This window comes from Elephas maximus, chromosome 27 (assembly GCF_024166365.1).
Source record: "Elephas maximus indicus isolate mEleMax1 chromosome 27, mEleMax1 primary haplotype, whole genome shotgun sequence".
NCBI lineage: Eukaryota > Metazoa > Chordata > Mammalia > Proboscidea > Elephantidae > Elephas > Elephas maximus.
In genome coordinates, this window is record NC_064845.1 from 6,108,200 (window position 1) to 6,123,291 (window position 15,092).

Here is a 15,092-nt window from a genome sequence, read left to right on the forward strand (position 1 = left end):
ATCTTTGATTAGTGTTGGACCTGCTGTGTTTGGCCATGTGAGCTATCGGGAGCGGCCTAGGGCGAGGGGAATTCAGAGCTTTCAGAGGAATGAGGCGGCTGATCTGCAAACGGATCTGTGATTGTAAGTTGCAGAGTCTGGGTGTGAGGGACAAGGCAGGGCGTGCTAGAAGATGCTCCATGGGAGGGGCTGGCAGCAAATGCTTGCATGAGTAGCAAAAAACCGAAAATGGCTTTTTACTATCCTTAGAGTTACGTCTTTGGCTTTCTGTTTTGACTTAATGTATATGTAGGTAGGAATTACGACAGTATTGCATTCTGATTTTAAATGACACGGGGTTGTTTTACATAGTGCCAGCTAATACAGCAGTGCTTAGTCAGAGGAGCTTTATTTTGTATCATGTATCTTTCCACGGTAGTGATTTGGTACATGGCTTTGATTCTTGAGTTTTATGAAAAATGCAGCAAAGCTTAGTTCTCTCAAACTCGGTTTTCTAATGCTCTGTGCAGATAAAAGCTTTGATGATGAAGAATCACTGGATGGAAATAGGCCGTCATCAGCTGCTTCAGCCTTCAAGGTTCCTGCACCTAAAACATCCGGAAATCCTGTCAACAGTGGGAGGAAGCCTGGTTCAGCAGGTGGCCCCAAGGTTGGAGGTAATGTCAATCCATTTGGGATCTCCTGTGCATGCCCCGCGCCCCTGATATGGCCACGCAGCCCCAGAACTTGAGGGGAGCATGTTTATTCATGACTGCAGCGTGGTCGCGGAGCTGGAGGGTCTCTGGCAACACACTGAAGAATGTGGTGCCTTTAGAAAACATTGAAAATGCTCTATGGGGCTGTGTCCAGTCAAAACGTAGGTGAATCAGTGTCTTCTTGAGAGTGTTTATTTTCAGGTGCCATTTTTAAAGGGAGTGGTTTTTTTTTTTAAAGGATAACGCAGGTTTTTCAGATCTGGCTATTAATTTTCAGGTGCTGTAACCGTTACAGAAATGTTGAATTCTGTAATATTTTTGCACATTCATCGAAGTAGTGAGTCTTAAATTCTCCAGCATTGAGAAGACGGTTGGAGACACCGAGTGTTGAATCATATTTACCACAATAGGCAATGGGTGGTGGTCAGGTAAAATTGCCTCAGAAATTGCTTCTGGATAAAAATAAATGAGAAAAAGCAAGTTTTATGCAGTTCTGTAGGGCGTAGTTTGTTTTCTCATCATAGTAGAACTATTTTTTGTAGCATATGGTTTATATATATATATATATATATATATATATATATATATTTTTTTTTTTTTTTCTCCTCTCATATTCTGATTTGAAAGCCCTGAGTACATTTCGCATGTTAGTTTCTATGGGTCTCGCTGAGAGAATGAATCCGGTAAGAATAAAGGTCAACATTAATGCTAAAGGGCAGTAGCCTCTCTTCCTTTCTCGCTTTCTTCTTTTTTTAAATCGTGTTGATAGTTGTGATAATTTAGGAGAACAGATATTTACCTCGTTGGCAGTAACTGGTGGGAAAATCATGGTCTTCGTGGTTTTCATTTTTTCTCTTTTAGTATTTAGTTCCTTTATTCAAAAAAGGAAATAAAGGTAAACTGTATGTTTTTGGCCAGGTTCTGTAAAGACTTGTGTTCCCTTGATCATTCTATACAACCAGAAATATTTTTTCCAAATTATCTGATATTCTAACTATAGGAAAACTATTGTAAGTACTTTACCTATCTTATTTGCCACATAACTAGCAAGATAGTATGATATCTATGTGTGTATGTTGTGTATGTACATATAAACGAGTAAATATAGTATATGTAAGCATATAAATAAATGAAGGAAATGCTATGAAATAATAATGTCTTACTAATTTCTCTATTTAGAGTAACCGTTTAGAATTTTAATTATTTTCGTTTGTTTTTCTAATTATAGGCGTATACTCTCATCCAGATATTAGTTATGATATCCTGTCAAATGATATTTTATGTTAAGCATTCTTACTCCTCTCTACAAAAAAGTATATAACATTTGAAGATTTCTTCCTTTTGTAGCTAACGGCTACTTTCAGTTATTACAAGGAGTTTATTTTCTTATTTTGGGCTATAGATTCTAATCTATGATTCTATTATAATTATTTCATGAGACTGGCTTATTTGACTTGAAACGAATTAACATTGAAATACACGTGATAATTTCTAACATTTTGTGAATCTGGGCCACCCAGAACACCCAGTGCCCTCGAGTCGATTCCGACTCATAGTGACGCTATAGGACAGAGTAGAACTGCCCCATAGAGTTTCCAAGGAGCGCCTGGTGGATTTGAACTGCTGACCCTTTGGTTAGCAGCCGTAGCACTTAACCACGATGCCACCAGGGTTTTCATCTGGGCCAAGCCTGAAAAACAGCTAATTAGGAACCAGTCTGGGCCCCAGTGGTTCCTAATTAGCTGTTTTTCAGGCTTTCCTGCCTTTTTTTAGATGAAAGTTGAGATTGTAGTTTATTTGCCAAAGGTCCCATAATTCTGGTGTTAACCACATTGACATAATCAGAGACTCTTCTTTCAAAGAGGAGAGACTTTCTTAACATGGGATGTTCCCCTCTCTGCAAATGTTACCGCATTATGGCCCTGCTGGGTGGGAAAACGTCAGGCAGCTTCATCATTGTAGTTAGTAATCACTCATACAGATTATGTCTTTAGCATCTAGGCAGAAATTGTTTTGAGAAAAATCAGGGAGAAACCTTCATCCTTTCTTCTCCTTCATCTATTTTTTTTTGTCAATTGCAGATTCATCCTTTTTTTTTTTTTGCCACAGTTCTTTTAGGTTCATTGCCCATTTTCCTATCTAGGAAAGAGCTCCTAGGCAGAAGATACTGATATTGCTTCTTAAATTAATGCCATTCTTGGCTGTCAGTCCTTCTTTGAAAATTAACTTTAGATTCTCTGGTCTTAATTTTTAAAGGAGTTGTAAAAAAGTTTTCTTAGAGTTGTAGAATCTTTAAGTTGGAAGGGACCTAAATTTACTCTTCAAGTATAGAGTTCGCTCCCCTAATATTCCTGAAAGATGATTCTTCAGTATTTGATTAAAGTACAGGTGCTCATGGATTAAAACTCAATACTGCTGCACATAGAAGCGATTACTAATAAATTACGATGTACTGTCTTCTAATTACTTTCTTCTTATTTTTACACATACAAATGTTTTCTTTGACGAAATTGACACCATTGAGTATATAGTTACGTATAACCTTTTTCTTATTAATATTTTACCCTGAGCATTTTCTCATTGTCCTCAGTTACCAACTGAAATTTCCTCAAGGCTAAATAATACCTAGGTTGCTTCCAGTTTATAGTTTCTTTTATAAACAGTGTCATTACTCTTATATCTTTTGGTACATCTCCAATCATTTCCTTGGAATAAATTTCTAAAATTCACTGAATTTGCTGCAAGTGTTTTTAAGGGCTCTTTCAGTTTGGCAAAGTGTCTTCCAGAAAGTTACAAACCCGTCCCAATACCGGATATGTTAGTTCTTTTCTATGTTGCATTAACTCTGCCTCCTTGTAACTTATACAGGGAGGGTGAATTGTTTGTCAGTGTGAAACTTGCTAGTACTTGAAAATTGCCCCACCTCTTGTTATCTCTCTCCTGTCATATGTCCACCCTGTAAGGGTACACGGAATGCTGATAATTCAGTCACAGCATTTCATTCGCTACTCCTCGGTCTGTAACCAACAAAGAAAGATGGTTAGTTTCTACGTAAAGGAATATGGTAGTGGAGGTCTGTAATAGTGGTGCAAACCAGTCAGAGCCCAAGGGCTTTTTCAGATTTCTTTTTAGGTTAGAGTAACCCCACCCCCACCCCAAAGGGAGGTCACTCTTTGCAATCGTGACTGGATCGCCTTTTGAAGTTTTAGAGTTTAATTTACTTCTTCCAGAGATACATGTCAAGATTAAAGAGAGGTATGCTATTTTTGTCTAAGTGTCCTACCCATTTCATTAAGGCAAATAAGACACATATTTAACCTTTAGTGTGTGTTTTATTTTATTCTTTGGCCTCAGTCTGCCAACCTATTATACTCACATTGTAATTGTTTGTCTTTTAAGCTGAGGAGAATTGAAAAATATATTGTTGCTCTGAAAACCCCAATTACGTGGGTGTCCAAAGTGTCACCTTTGTGCTTTACTAGTTAGAATAGGGATAAAGCGAATTCCCTTGAATAGTCTATTTTCTGAATAACACTTGGAAATTCATAATAGAAAATTAGGGAAACACTTACCCTGTTCTTTTGGCTCAGTGATTTGGTGCCTTATTTTTTAAAAATACTTCTACCTCTCTGGTATTTTAAGTTACAATAAAGAGTTATTGAGTGTTCTTACATATATTCTCTCATTTAAACCTCAAACCCTGAGTTAGGCACTTTATTCTCCCAATTTTACTGATAAGCAAACTTAAATTTGGAGAAGTTAAGTAACTTGCCCAGGTTCACACATGTAGTAAGTGGGAAGAACACAAAAACCACTTTGCCACTTCCACTCACACTGATCTTGCTGGGTAAATAACGATTCTTCTAGATTTTACAGCTTCTAGATTTTACATCCTGTAATCTGTAGTACTGATCACCACCTTTCTGCGTCCATAAGTCAGTCATCTAAAGGTCACTAACATGAGCCCCAGCAAAATAGAATCTTTAGAAATAAGAAAACCTGTAATTTTTACATTGTAAATAGAAATGCTTTTAAATAATTTCTTGTCGAAATTGCCTTCTTGAAGTTTCTTTTCTGAGTTAGGGTATCCCTATTTCTGTACCAATTATTTTGGCTGTTTCTTTTTTTTTTAAATATGGATTGAATTGGACGATTACATAATCAACATTTTGTAGAATTAGTAACAGACTTTGAGATTTGCGATTGGTTTGTCGCTGAGGCTTGTAGGTAATCATTGAGACACATCGTTGACCTAGTCATCAGTTCTCAAAGTTCTGTTGTAGTTACTCACTCACTCGCTCGCTCCCTCGTCCAAGTGGGCAGGGCCTTTTTTTCTCCCTGGGGTTCCCATCTGATATCAAAAGATGACTTTGAAATGGCTTTATCTTTCTTTCAGTTCTCTTAATTAGGTAATTACCACCTTTTCAAATTAGTAGGACTTACTCAACTTTTTACTCAACTTCAGAGAATTTTTATATTTGTTTCCTTCATTTATGTCTGACTTTAGATTTTATTAAGCATGTCTGAATTCTATCTTTCCACAAATGATGCTAATTGCTTTCATTTTTTTCCCATCGTGAAAACATTTTTTTTTTTTAAAGAAATAAAGGTCATGAGAATCTGTATATATTTCATGAAACAAACCTCACCGAATTTGTCATTTAATCCTAGAATCCAAATTACCTGTGCTTTACCTGATAGACCTCAGCTTCTTGTTTGTGAACCGTATATAAGCCAATTAACTTTTCCATTTGTGCGTTTTGTTTTTGTTTGTTTCCTTCTTCTTCCATTACTGACAGGGAAAGGTACTAAACACAGAGGACGTTAGCCCTGAAGGGCCTTAAAAATGATCTGACCCAGATTCAGGGGAAGAAAGTGAGCCTCAGAGAGTCGAATGATGTAGCCTAGGTCAGACGGTTGGTTCTTAGCACAGATGAGGGGAGAACCCAGTGTTGGGCCTACTGTCAAGGACTTCCTCTTGGATCATCTCTGGGTCATTTTCTAAGTAATAGTTCTTGTTGTACATATTTCCTATTTTTATCCCATGTAGCAAAACATTATTACTGACACTTGGAATTTAGAGATTATCCAGAGATCGGCCAGTCACTCTTCTGCCTTAAGTCACTACGAGCCCATCATAAGATGCCCTTATACTATTGATCTTAATTTAGATTGGAGGGTAAATATAGTTTGAGTAAATAATAGGTAAATTATTATCAATATAAACCAGTAAGTTGCCTAGTTGTTTAGTATGTATAAGAATATATTTCTACTGTAGTTGTTTTCTTTGACCTCAATTTTGTGTTACCTCCTGTACAAACTGAAGCAATAAAGAAATTTCACTGTATAGGATTTATTTTTTGAGACATCCAGTATGTATAAGAAAAGGGAGAAAATAGTATAAACAGCCAAGTCATTTTGATTGATCTTGAACAGGCAAACTGAAGATAATCTCCCCACAGGTGAGTTGTTGTTGTTACCTACAGCTGTGTACAGAGCCTGCTGTGTACAAGGCTCCGTGTTAGGCACTGAGAAGACCGTGTGGAGTGTTCAGCTGAAGGTTTTAAATCTGCAAAGACAATTACAGCATCTGCCATGTTCTTTATTCTACCAATCAGTGTTACTGTTTCCATTTTGATCCTTTCATACTTTATTTGATCTACTTTTTGATTGAAATTTGTGTGTTAGAAAATCATAAAACCTCATATAGGTAGGGAAACTGATTAAAGGTTTGCCTCAGAAAAGAGTAAAACAGTAATTTAGATCTCATACATGAGGAATTTTCATTAGATTCCTTATATTTGACCCGTAGAAATTTTTGTGATAATAACTGTGATTTCAGGCTTGTGCTTATCACATACCCCCTAATATAGTTAAGTTGGTAAGATGCATTATTTCTACATGGGCATGTTGTGAATTTAAGCTGATTTTTAAAATTAACTTTTTATTTCTCTTTTTTAGAGCTGATGTATGCATTTCTTACTAATAAAGAATTAAAATGCATAGTTTGGGTTTTAAAAAAAATATCCAAGTCACAATCATTGTTAACAAGTCAAACAACACGGAGATGTTTCAGAAACAAACTGGTATCTTATGTCTCTAATTCCGTTGTCCTGAGGTGCCAGGGTTAAGTTTGATGTGTATCCTTTCGCATCTCCACGTTCATGGATGTAGGTACTCAAGTGAGATTTTATTTTTGCCCGTATTTTTTAAATGGGCTCATATATTAAACATGCTGGTGAACATGCAGCTTCATTTTTTCCCACAACATCCTTCAATATCAAGAGTGAGAGCTGTCTCTTAATAGCTGTATGGTAGTCCCACGTTGTCGAGGTACCACGATTTAGTAAGGTGTCCCCTGTCATGGTTTACAGCTTTATGTTGTGATAAAAAATGTGAATCCCCATGTACTTATGTATTTGGACATCCCGGTTCTTCTGTTCCGTAGACCAGATTTCTCTACAGGAGAGGATTCAATTCCGTCAGAGGTTGTGTGTGGCCGTAGTGGGGGGCAGGAGGCTTGGTTGTATTTCTTCTTTTTTTTTTTTAATTTTAATAGTTAAAGACGGATTATTTTACCTTCTGCACCACTGGATATAATGACTTCATTAATTATTGCCTTTTGATGGGTAAAAAATGGTGCTTCTTTCTTTTAACTTGCATTTTTCCATTTACCCCACTAGTCAGCCAGCAAATGTTTATTAAAGGCTTTAGTGCGCTGCTGTTTCTGTAATCTCTGGGGAAGTATTAGTGAAAAGCACAAAGACCCTGTCCTCATGGAGCTTATATTGAGCCTCAGAATATTTAAATCCATTAATAAGAATTAACGTATCTCCCGTGAATTATGTGTTCCTATTATTTGCATTTTTTTTATTCAGCTGTTTTGTCTTACCAATTTGTTGGAGTTTTTTATTCTGTGGCTAAAATATTTCCTCAGTCTTTTTTTTGTTTTTTGAGTTTGCTTATGGCATTTTTACATCAAAATTTAAAAACTTTTGTTGTGATAGTTAAAATATTTGTCCTTTTCTTTTTGACTTCCACATTTCCTGACTTGAGTAAGAAGGACTACTGTCTAGTCTAAAGGTATAAAAATAGTTTAATTTATTCTAAAACATTAATTTTTTACATCTAGTTTGTTCAGTACATCTGGAATTTTTTTTGCAACAAAGTGACAGTATATCCATTTTAATTTATTTTCTCCTTGTGCATAGCCTGTGGTCTGTGCAATTAAAGAAAAACATTCTTTCCCTCATTGAAGTGCCACCATGTGTGTTTTGATCAGTTTCTGAGTTTCTCTCTGTTTTTACTGCTCTGTCTGTACCTACTCTAGCTTTATGATGAGTGAGTAGTTTCGCAAACTTTTTTGTTTTGAAAAGTTTTGTCCTTACAGCAAGTTGACGTACAGTGAAACTCATCGCTTAGATTTAGTAACTAGCATTTTGCCATAATTCAGTGGTTTGTTAGTATATTCATAGAGGTATGCAACTGTTAGCCCTTTAACTCTCACTGTGTAGATGTATTTCCATACATAGCCTTTTTTATGTCTCAACCATTGGAAAATAAATGGTAGACATCATGACATTTTACCCTTAAATATTTAACGTGCATCTCCGAGAACCTCCAGGCATGGTCCATTATAACTGGGATATCATTACCATATGCAGAAAATTCATTCATATTATCTAAGATAGTCCCCTCACCAATTTTTACTTCCCTGACACTGACTTTTAGAAGAGTGTAGGCCAGTTGTTGTTTTCAGAAAATTCCAAGTTCTGAATCTGACTTCTTCCTGATGTTAACTCGCTGCTCTAGCCCCTTTGTTTTCTGTCAGTGTAAGCTGTCTCCGTACCTGCTTTAACTGGCTCTGGTTGAAGCACCTCCATTCCATATTCAAATATCCTCCTGTCCTAAGAAGATTTTTTTATACCTTTTCTTATTCAAACCAGGGTCCAACGAAGTTCTCTTGATTCATTTGGTTGCTGTTTCTCCTTGATACTTTTTTAAACACCTTTATTGAGATATAATTGACATATCACAAAATTTACCCTTTTAAAGTGTATAGTTCAGTGGTTTGTTAGTGTATTCACAGAGGTGTGCGACTGTTATCACTGTGTTATTTTAGAGCATTTCATCACCCAAAGAAACCCTGTACTCATTAGCAGCCGTTCCCCATTATCCCCTCTCCCCAGCTCCTGTCAACCACTAATTTATTTTCCATCTGTGTGGATTTGCCTATTCTAAACATCTCGTATTAATGGAGTAATACAATATATGGCCGCTTGTGTCTGGCTTCTTTCACATACAGTGTTCTCAGGGTGCATCCATATTGTAGCATGCGTCAGTGCTTCATTGCTTCTTATGGCAGAATAATATTTCATTATATGGTTGTGTATTGAAGTTGTCAAGGATTTCATCTTCCTAGGATCCATAATCAGCCTCCGTGGAAGTAACAGGAAGTCAGACGGTTTATTGCGTCAGTCAAATCTGCTGCAAAAGACCTCCTTAAAGTGTTTAAAAAGCAAAGATGTCACTTTGAGGGCTAAGATGCACCTAACCCAAGCCATGGTATTTTCAGTTGCCTCGTATGCATGCGAGAGCTAGACAATGAATAAGGAAGACCAAAGAATTGATGCCATTGAATTATGGTGTTGAGAAAGAGTATTGAACATGCCATGGACTGCCAGAACAAGCATATCTGTCTTAGAAGTACAGCCAGAGTGCTCCTTAGAACTGAGGATGGCAAGAATTTGTCTCACGTACTTTGGGCATGTTAACAGGACGGACCAGTCCCTGGAGAAGGACATCATGCTTGGTAAAGTAGAGAGTCAGCAAAAGGGAAGACGACCCTCAATGAGATAAATTGACACGGCGGCTGCAACGACGGGCTCAAACATAGCAGTGATTGTGAGGATGGCGCGGGACCGGGCAGTGTGTCGTTCTGTTGCACACAGGGTCGCAGTCGGAGCTGAGTCAGTGGCACCTAAAAACTACATTATGGTTATACCGCATTTTATTTGTCCATTCGTCAGTTGGTAGATAGGAGGGTTATTTCAGCTTTTTTGCTATCATGAATAATGCTGCTGTGAACATTTGTGTATAGGTTTTTGTGTGGATATGTTTCCGTATCTCTTGGGTATGTAGGTAGGAGTAGAATTTCTGGGATGTGTGGTAACTTTAACGTTTTTTAGATCTTTGATCCTTTTTAACCATATTCTGTATTTTGCTTTGTCCTCTTTGTCTTTTCACTCTTATCCTCTCTCCCCTACTGTACTTTTAGATGTATTTATTCTCTGATGATTTTTGTCTCTTTGTTAGGTTTCTTTCTTGTGTTTAGCTAACTATCTTTTCACATCTTCCGTATCTATTCACAGTTTTTGAATTTCTGATTTCTGTATTCTTTCAAACCTGCAATTACTATTTCAGTCCTTTAGAATTCATGTTGGAGTATTATGTTAGAGGTTTTTTCTTTTCACTTGGTGGTTGAGGTTATTTTAAGTGGGTTACGCTCATCGGCAGAACAGCTTTTCATTGTTACTTTGTTTTCTTCTTACAGAAGCCTGGAATAGATGTTGGTTTATTTTTCTGTTTGTGATAAAGTATTGTATTTCCCTGGAACACAAAAAACAGGTGATGCTGTAGGGCCAGGATGAAAGGGTTACTCAGTTCCTTGGCTCAAGAGCCCTCTTCTCCTGGAGTAGTAAAACGCAGCTGCTTTACTAAGCGATGGAAACCCTGGTGGCGTAGTGGTTAAGCGCTGTGGCTGCTAACCAAAAGGCTGGCATTTCAGATCCACCGGGCGCTCCTTGGAAACCCTGTGGGGCAGTTCTACTCTGTCCTAAAGGCTCGCTGTGAATTGGAATCGACTCGACGGCAACGGGTTTGGTTTTTTGGTGTCCCCCCCCCGCCCCACCCGCCAGCTAAATGACATGTGAGGGGCTTTTTCTGACTCTGTGATACCATCTTGTTTCAGTGGAGCTCTTCCATTGTTTCTTCCTTTTCCCACCAAGCTTCTAAGGGACACCTCCACCTTCTGAATGGTGCTTACCTCTGGTCCCGCCACGTCCCATGCCCCAAAGCCAGTCCTTTGGCCCATGGGCCTCAGATGCTTTGCTTACTAAGGGACACCTCCACCTTCTAAATGGTGCTTACCTCTGGTCCCACCACGTCCCATGCCCCAAAGCCATGGCCTTTGGCCCATAGGCCTCAGATGCTTTGCTTACTAAGGGACACCTCAACCTTCTAAATGGTGCTTACCTCTGGTCCTGCCACGTCCCAAGCCCCAAAGCCAGTTGTTTGGCCCATAGGCCTCAGATCCTTTGCTTACTAAGGGACACCTCCACCTTCTGAATGGTACTTACCTCTGGTCTTGCCACATCGCATGCCCCAAAGCCAGTTGTTTGGCCCATTGGTCTCAGATGCTTTGCATACTGTATTTTCATTTAGAATGAGACCGTTCCTTCTGGGGAGAGAGTAAACCTTAGTTGAAGCCTGTATTCCACCATCACCAGGATCCTTTTCTTCCATACAATTTCTGCTGATTTTTCTCTCCAGCGAGGGCTCTGGACTTGGCATTGCTGGTCTTGGGTATTTATACTTCCCTATTTACTTGTAAAAGCCTGGAGCCCTGGTGGCGCAGTGGTTAAGAGCTCAGCTGCCAACCGAAAGCTCAGCAGTTCAAATCCACCAGCCGCTCCTTGGAAGCCCTATGGGGCAGTTCTACTCTGTCCTGTAGGGTCACTATGGGTTGGAACCAACTCAGCAGCACCTAACAACGGCAACTGGTAAAAGTAGCCCTGGTGGCGCAATGATTAAAGCACTTGGCTCCTAACCAAAAGATCAGCGTTTCAAACCCACCAGCCGCTCTTCCAGAGGAAGATGTGGCAGTCTGCTTCGGTAAAGATAACAGCCTTGGAAGCCCTGTGGGGCAGTTCTGCTCTGTCCTTTAAGGTCGCTATGAGTAAAAGTCGACTCAAAGGCAGTGGGTTTGGTTTACTTAGGTGTAAATTGAAGTTTGAAGTGTTGTCTCACTTGGGCTGTGAGTGATCGTATTTGCTCTTCTTTTTGGTCTCTAGTTTTTAATGAAAGATTTGAATTTGGATAACTTCTGTTTTTTCATGGGAATGAAAATGTCTACTATAAGTTTTAATATCTAGTAAGGAAGTACGTTCTCCATTAATATTTTAAATAGATGATTCATGGTCTCAGCATTTTATTAAATTCTGGGTCATTATTATTGAGTAGTTCCTACTTTCCCCATTGATCTGAATTATTATTTCTTAGTCATGTGTCAAAGTTTCATCTATTTATGGTTCTAGTTTTTTTTTTTTAACTGTGCTTTAAGTGAAAGCTTACAAATCAAATAGTCTCTCATAAAAAATTTATGTACACCTTGCTGTGTACTCCTAGTTGCTCTCCCCCTAATGAGACAGCACACACCTTCTCTCCACCATGTTTTCCCGTGTCCATTCAGCCAACTCCTGTCCCCCTGTGCCTTCTCATCTTCCCTCCAGACAGGACTGCCCACATAGTCTCATGTATCTACTTGAGCCAAGAAACTCATTCCTCACCAGTATCATTTTCTATCTTATAGTCCTGTCCAATCCCTGTGTGAAGAGTTGGCTTTGGGAATAGTTCCAGCCTTGGGCTAACAGAAGGTCTGGGGACCATGGCCACCAGGGTCCTTTTAGTCTCAGTCAGACCATTAAGTCTGGTCTTTTTACGAGAATTTGAGGTCTGCATCCCACTGCTCTCCTGCTCCATCAGGGATTCTCTGTTGTGTTCCCTGTCAGGGCAGTCATTGGTTGTAGCCAGCCAGGCACCATCTAGTTCTTCTGGTCTCAGACTGATGTAATCTCTGGTTTATGTGGCCTTTTCTGTCTCTTGGGCTCATAATTACCTTCTGTCTTTGGTGTTCTTCATTCTCCTTTGCTCCAGGTAGGTTGAGACCAATTGATGCAACTTAGATGGCCGCTTGCTAGTGTTTAAGACCCCAGACACCACTCATGAAAGTGGGGTTCAGAATGTTTTCTTAATAGATTTTATTATGCCAAATGACCCAGATTTCCCCTGAAACCATGGTCCCCAGACCCCTGCCCCTGCTACGCTGTCCTTCGAAGTGTTCAGTTTATTCAGGAAACTTCTTTGCTTGTGGTTTAGTCCAGTTGTGCTGACCTCTTCTGTATTGTGTGTTGTCTTTCCCTTCACCTAAAATAGTTCTTGTCTACTATCTAATCAGTGAATACCCCTCTCCCTCCCACCCTCCCCACCCTAGTAACCATCAAAAAATATTTTCTTCTGTGTTTAAACTATTTCTTCAGTTCTTATAATAGTGGTCTCATACAATATTTGTCCTTTTGCAACAATTTCACTCAGCATAATGCCTTCCAGATTCCTCCATGTTATGAAATGTTTCAGGGATTCATCACTGTTCTTTATCGATACATAGTATTCCATTGTGTGAATATACCATAATTTATTTATCCATTCATCCATTGATGAGCACCTTGGTTGCTTCCATCTTTTTGCTATTGTAAACAGTGCTGCAGTGAACATGGGTGTGTGCATATATCTGTTCGTGTAAAGGCTCTTATTTCTCTAGGATATATTCCAAGGTGTGGTTCTAGTTTTGAGCTTTCTGTTTGTTCTTTTGGCCAGTTGGTCTATCCCTGTGGCAAAACCTAGCTGTCATACTTATTTTATGATAACTTTGTAAGCCTTGATATTTGGTAAGGTAATCTTTGCCTCACCGTTTTCTTCTACAGGAGTGTGTCAACAGTTCTTGGTCCATTGCTCTTCAGAATCAGCTTGGCAAATTTCTCGTGAGACTCTGTTGCAGGTTTGATATTGCATTTCTTTGGGGAGACTGGACATCTTTATGATACTGAGTCTTCCTGTCCATGAATGTGGACTATTTCTCCATTTATTTTGGTATTCCTTAATGCCTGCCGTTAAATCATTAAAATGTATTCTTTTCTCCCTCTGTGACCTTTCCTCCTTTTGTATAAGAAACGTCCTGTGCTTACAGCTGAGTGACTTTCTCAGCTTTCTTTTAGAATGTTGGAGATCCAGAAGGCTCTTAGCATTTCAGACTGCCTCTGTCTCTTCTAGTCCAAGACAGTAGTGCTTTCGTTGGTACAAAAACCAAACCCACGGCTGTCGAGTCATCTCCGACTCACAGGAACCCTACAGGAGAGAGTAGAACTGCCCTGTAGGGTTTCTGAGGAGCGGCTGGTGGATTTGAACTGCCGACATTTTGGTTAGCAGCCGAGCTCTTAACCATTGTGCCACCAGGGCGCCTTCATTCGTACAACTCTCTTTAAAAATTGTGAATTTTGTGTGAATTTGTTTAGGGTTTGCTGCATATTTACCGCCATGTTATTTCGTCATCATTTATCCTTCTCCTAAGTGCCAGGCCCTTCATTGTAACCTGAGGAGAACTTGCCCCTTGCCATGCCTGGAACTTTGTTCTCCTTGCTTCTATATCTGAAACATTACTTTCATATCCAGCACTTCACCTTATAAGTAGTTAAGGACTAAGTAGAATGGAATTTTCTCTTGATACTTACGATGCTTTTCTTAAGGAATGGCAGAACATGTTAAAGTAATATTTGGGGATTTTTGTGGTGTGCCCCCTCTAGTCATTCTGGCACGCTGGAAACCATGACGTCTCTCGAATGGCAGTATCCGCCCGACTTCCTGCCCCACCACCACTACCGCCCTGGGGGGAGTTGTAGAGCAAGGTTCAGCAAACTACAGCCCAAGGGCCAAATCCAGCCAGCTGTCTGTCCTTGCTTTGCCCATGAGCTAAGAATTTTTCATTAAATCTTACTTAATGGCTAAAAATATTCAGAAGATGAATGACTTATCGTGGCATGTGAAAGCTACATGAAATTAAAGTCTCGGGGTCCGTAGGAAGCTGTACCGGGACACAGCCTCGCTTGGTCGTTAGGGCATCTGGCCGCTTTCCTGCAGCGGTCGCAGAGTGAGCGGGGGCAGCAGAGATCAGATGGCCTCCAGGCTCTGAACTGTTTATTGTCTTACCCTTTACAGAAGAAGTTTCTGACCCATTGTCTGTCTTATCCAGTGCTGCTGTAACAGAAATACCACAAATGGGTGGCTTTAACAAGCAGAAATGTATATTCTCACGGTTTAGGTGGCTAGAAGTCCAAATTCAGAGTGCCAGTTCTAGGGGAGGGCTTTCTGTTGCTCTTGGCTCTGCAGGAAGGTCCTTGTCTCTGGTGAGCTTCTGCTCGTAGGCAGTCTTTTTTGTTTAGTGCTCCTCAGCAGCCTTCGTGTCGCTCGGCATCACTCTTCCCCCATGTAGGCTTGCTAGCTTTCATTTAATCTCCTTAATATCTCAAAAGAGATCAACTCAAGACAAGACACTAATCCTGCCTC

General features: G+C 39.5%; 1 protein-coding gene across 3 annotated transcripts in view; it reads left to right on the forward strand.

The window, feature by feature from the left end:
* Positions 1–15,092, forward strand: part of CLASP2 (cytoplasmic linker associated protein 2) — a 187,083-nt gene that overhangs the window by 69,372 nt on the left and 102,619 nt on the right. For all 3 annotated transcript variants that reach the window (XM_049871099.1, XM_049871101.1, XM_049871100.1), the window contains exon 8: positions 510–656. In XM_049871099.1, coding sequence (XP_049727056.1) covers positions 510–656 — 147 coding nt within the window. The remainder of the gene's footprint in view (positions 1–509; positions 657–15,092) is intronic.